Below are 5,134 nucleotides of genomic sequence, written 5' to 3'. Positions count from 1 at the left end.
CCCCCGGCACCAGCGCTGCAGCCCCATCGCAGCTCGCCCCAAGCCTCTCCCCACGAGGTGAGTGTGAAACCTTCCCATGAGCTGCAGAGCTTGGGGCAAGGCACGGTTTGGAAAACGAAGTGGCTCATGGAATCTCTATTAGCACTAACGTGTAACGTGCCAAGTATGTCCTAACAAAGTTCCCAGAAAGGCCCCAGATGAGGAACCACTGCCACTTACATGCAAGTAGAAAACAGAGCAGCAGGACTCGAGCCAGATTCGGCTGGGGAAAGCTACAGCAAATGACCCCTGAATGTGACTCCAACCTCCTTCTGCTGCCTATGACCCCTTATCACACCAAAGCTCTCAGCCTGTCTGGGCTCACCTGGGCCCCACAGAGGTGTCTGAACACCCTCTGCAATCCACAAGAGACTGCAGGGAATCACCCATGGGGCCTGAGGAACCTTGGGGTGAATTACAGCAGAGCAGCCAGCCTCAAAAATATACCCAGCAAAGTTGACATAAAAGCCCTGGGAGACTCCTCTCCTTCACCAACTCAAGGCAGGAACCAGGCCTGCTCTGCTTCAGAAGCTGGGCCAGCAGCTGGACCTGGCACGGACCAAGTAACACTGAGCAAAGGCAGGCTGAGACCACAGCAAGGGGCACATCACCACCACTGGAAGATCCCTCACTACCACAGCTCTGCCCACCCCATGCCCTGCCCCAAATGAAAGAGAGAGGGATAGTACCTTACTTGATATACTGTGAAGGGGACAAAGAAGGTCCAGAGCAGCTCTGCAATCCAGGAGGAGTCAGCCACACTCTGGGGAAGAAAGCACAATGAGGCTGCACCCACAGAACAGGAGCTGGGCAGGGCTCCATCGGGATGCCAGCGGGTCTCTGCTCCCAAGGAACAAGAGATGGGACAAGAGGAAACAGCCTCAAGCTGTCCCAGGGCAGGTTGAGATGGAGATGAGAAACAATTCCTTCCCGAAAAGATTGTCCAGCACTGGAACATGCTGCCCAGGGCAGTGCTGGAGTCACCAGTCCTGGAGGGATTCAAAAGATGTGTAGACAAGGCCCTTGGGGACATGGTGGACAAGGCAGTGCCTGGGCAATGGCCAGAACCCATAAGCTTAAAGGTATTTTCCAAGAAAACAGTCCTATGACTCCAAGACAAGCCTCAGGCCTGGCTTATTCCACAGCCTGGCAACAGGTGCTGTAAGGAGGAAAGCCCAGAAACCACAACCGCTGCAGGTAACTGGAGAGATGGATCTCAGAAACCTACAGTCACATCCTTACAGTGATGCCAACAGCCAGACCGGAGCTCTGCTGCCTCCTGTGGTGGCTGAACCCTGGGCGGTAGCTCAGCACCAGCAGCCGGGTAGGGTGGGATGGAAGGATGGTGGGAGGAGGATGGAAGGAATGTGAACCCCTTGGATTGAGATCAGAATAGCCCAATAACTAAAGCAGAGTCAAAAGTACCACTCCTACTACTACTAAGGGAAATACCAAGGGGAGAGAATGTAAAACTAAGAAGGGGAAAACAACAATAAACACAAGTGATGCCCAACCCAATTGCTGAGCACCTGCTGACCCATCCCCAGCAACAACTAAACAATGTGTGTGTTGCCAGCACTGCTCTAGGCTGAAGCCCAGGCCCAGCACCGCACCAGGTACCAGGAAGAAGGAAGCTGTCACAGCTGAACCCAGGCCATGTGTGCCTCAGAACAACGCCTCTTCCAAGGCTCCAGCTGACTGGAGCTGGGGAAAACTCTTCCTCAACTCCAGGCTTGGTGCTTTGCTCAGCTCAATGTGTCACACAAGTGTCTAAGAAAGCTTTCTGCAAAGCACTGACTGAGCCATTCAAAGTGCTGCATGCCCAGTCCAGTCCTCGCAAGTTTCCGATGGCTTAAAACTGCATAAGGAATCCAGCAGGATGAATCAGGGCAGAAAGTCCTGCTTGACCTCTGGAGGCAGCACTCTGAGCCAAGAAGTGACTAGACCCAGTATCTTCAAACACATCTGCAGTCAAGTGCATGCTGTTCTCCCCACCACTCATGAGGGAAGGGATGCACAGACAAACAACCCGTCACATCTCATGGAATTCCTCGGAGGAGCCAAAACCACAGGAAGGATAAGATATTCCCTGTCAGCAGCCCAGAACAGGAGAGCTCTCCCACTCCACAAGTAGTCACTCAAAAATGTAGTGTCCTCATTGTTAGAAAACTGCATCTTAACCCACCACTGAACTTGAGCAGAAGCACCATTTAGCCTGAGCATGTGCAGAGCCTCCTGCTGCTGCTGTGTGCTCTCACTCACAACTAACACCCCTCCTGCGCCCTTCTCTGGTGTGCAGGGAGCCACCGAGCCACCCACAGTGCTCCCTCTGCTCAGCTGCTTATGCCGAGTGCCTCTAAGTTGCTCTCTGGATCCTGCCTCACGCCTGTGGCCTCCTTGAACTCTTTTGGCCACTGCCCCACCTTCCTGGATGCAGGGCTGCCAAAGCTCTGCGCAGCGTGTTCCCAGCTCTCACCATCACGCCCAGCACCACGTTCCCCTGCTGAGCACCACAAAGCACATCACACCACAGGACCCAGTCGCGCACCCGCCACTGCCAGTGGCTCCCTGGGGCATGGTCATGCAACTTCCTCGTCATCCACCAACCTGAACCTCACCAGCAGAGGTCTCAGTGCTGTCACCTGCAGGCGCTGGAGGCATCAAATGACACTGGCAAAGAACTAATCCCCATCAGAGCCTCCCGAGAGATCCCTGCAATACCTCTAAATCCATCCACTGTGCCTTATCTGCTGTCCATCTACTGCCCTAAACAGATGCACAACAGACAACCAACTAAAATGTCAGACAAATGAAAAATGTGTCTTTTAATCAAGTAGATCCATAACTCGTATCAAGAAATAAGAGATTCAAGATGATCTCCCTCTGTAGGCAAGCTGAGAACAGTTCACTGCAGCCTGGTCAGCAGCACTAGCACTGCCAGCATGAACTTTGCCACTTCTCTGAAGCTGATGTTGCATCATGCTCATGTCTGCACTTGGGAGTTCAAGAACCTACCCAGGGAGTCTGGCCAACCTTTGGCACATCAGCCACTCTCCAAGGCAATGGCAGCTACTCTATCAAAGCACTTTAACAGCAGGGAGCTCACAAAGAGGAGATGAACCACGGGGATGCTGTGGCCACAGAAGCCAGACGGCACACTGTTGGGCAGCTGAGCCACCAAAGCATCTATCAAATCTGCCAGTGCAACTACAAGAGTATTGATTTGGTGGAAGTTCCCTGGGAAAGGGACTGGGAAAACAGTGCTAGCACTGAGAAGCCAGTGACAGGACACGAGGCTGCATCTCCCAGAGGTTTCACAGCAGGATTGAGCCCACTCACCACAGTGACCAAAGGCCTCAGCACTTGCAGGGCGACGGGCTGCACCACATCCGACACTGAGAACGGCCAGGAGCTGGAAAGGAGGAATTCCACAGGGAATGACGCCAAAGCCAAACCCAAGCGCCACCCTGCCGTGGCCGCTCCAGTACCTGAAGCGGAGCAAGCCGGCGCGGCCGTTGGTGGCTGCCTCCTCCGGGAACAGCAGCAGGGGGGGGTTCTCTCTGTGTGATGAATACACCTTCAGGGAATCCACCAGCTCCGCTCGGCTCCCGCTCACTCCCAGCTCCATGAACCCCCGTGACCAGCAGATGAAACCAGGGGCACTGTTCAGGGCAGGCTGCAAGGGAAAACAAGTGTCAGAAGGAACCCTGTCCTGTCCTGTCCTCCCCCCAGGCTCTACTTTCCCACCTGGCAGTGGGAGACAAAGCTCCTGCTTATCAGGAGAGATGCTTCTGGGGGCGAGGGAGCAGCCTGTCCGCTAAAGGCACTGTCACAGAGAGCACGTTACTGCTAGGCTTCAGTCACTGCCTGGCCCCAGGTCCTCATGTGTTTGACTCCTGATCTCCAGTTCAGGCTGTACCTTGTCTGCCAGAGGAACAAACTCTCCCTGTCCTGGGCAACAACTCCCTGGGCTCCCTGCCCTGTTCACTCTAGAGGTTCCTGACACGCTTGGCAAAGGACACACTACTCCCAAGAGTTACTTTTCTCCAGGTAAGGAGCAAATCTGCTGCTGTTCAGGACATAGGACCAACCAACTCGCTCCCAGGCACATTTAGAGCCAGTTGACTCAGGAATTCCACACTTAAGGGATTTAACAAGAGCAGAGGGAGTTACACAACCAGCAGCCCGGCAGAATAACCCCGGCACCACCACCCCACCACGCAGCTCCTCTCACAGTCAGCTGTCCCACACAAAAGGGGTGACACCCAGTGCTGGGGGAAAAGCCCCACAACCAGCCCTGCTCCTGACAGCACCTACCTGAAAAAGATACAGCTGCTGGGAGCTGCCCAGTCTCCTTCAATAAAATCAATACCCGTTCCAACACCTCCTGCTCCTCCTCACCCTGCTCCAGTTTTTATGCAGAGCCCAAGAGCACGACACTGAACCACAAAGAACTCCAGGCTCATGGGTTGATAAGTGAGAACTGAAGGAGACCAGGGTTACACCCAAGTTCTGAGAAAGCTCTCTGGGCCCTTCTCCTGGAGAAAGAACCCTCTGGACCCCAGGGAGGCTCCCGCCGGCCCCTCACCGTGTTGCAGGAGGTGAGGAGGTTGATGACGTTGTGGTCGAACTGCGTGACATGGTTGGCGATATAGACCCTGACGCCGGCGTCGCGCAGCCGGGGGTCGCTCTGCTGCACGCACAGGCCCAGCACCGAGCACATCACCCGCACGATGAACCTGGGGGGAAGCAGCTTCCTCACATCCCGGGGCCTGAGCCATTGCTGGCTGCACATCCAGCAAACAGGGCAGACCTGGGAATCCATGTGACTGGACAAAGGACACTGGTACAAAGGAGGAACGACAGGACAGATGTCTGGGATGGGAACTGTTGGGGTGGCAGCGGGGGCTGCAGGCTGCCTGCAGAGCTGCTGCTGCAGCATGGAACGGGGGGCAAGCAAGCCACCACAGGATCCCCACTGATCCAAGTGTTCTGGATCAATCCCTGAGCCCTCAAGAGGCAATTGCCCGCTTTTGTCTTGACACAGAAGGTGCCTTCATGGGTCTGAGAAGAGAGTCCCAAAAGCTCCTTATGA

General features: G+C 54.9%; 1 protein-coding gene across 1 annotated transcript; it reads right to left on the bottom strand.

The window, feature by feature from the left end:
• Positions 1-689: 689 nt before the first annotated feature.
• On the bottom strand, positions 690-4,778 carry AUP1 (ancient ubiquitous protein 1; the record flags this gene model as incomplete). The annotated part of the gene is made up of 4 exons (XM_010014294.1): positions 690-802; positions 3,379-3,451; positions 3,528-3,715; positions 4,628-4,778. Coding segments are annotated over 4 exons (525 nt in total), but the record flags the coding sequence as incomplete, so codon positions are not given.
• Positions 4,779-5,134: the final 356 nt, after the last annotated feature.

This window comes from Nestor notabilis, unplaced genomic scaffold (assembly GCF_000696875.1).
Source record: "Nestor notabilis isolate BGI_N333 unplaced genomic scaffold, ASM69687v1 scaffold12735, whole genome shotgun sequence".
Lineage (NCBI taxonomy): Eukaryota > Metazoa > Chordata > Aves > Psittaciformes > Psittacidae > Nestor > Nestor notabilis.
The sequence above is the reverse complement of the archived record's forward strand: the minus strand, read 5'-3'. Positions and strand labels throughout refer to the sequence as shown.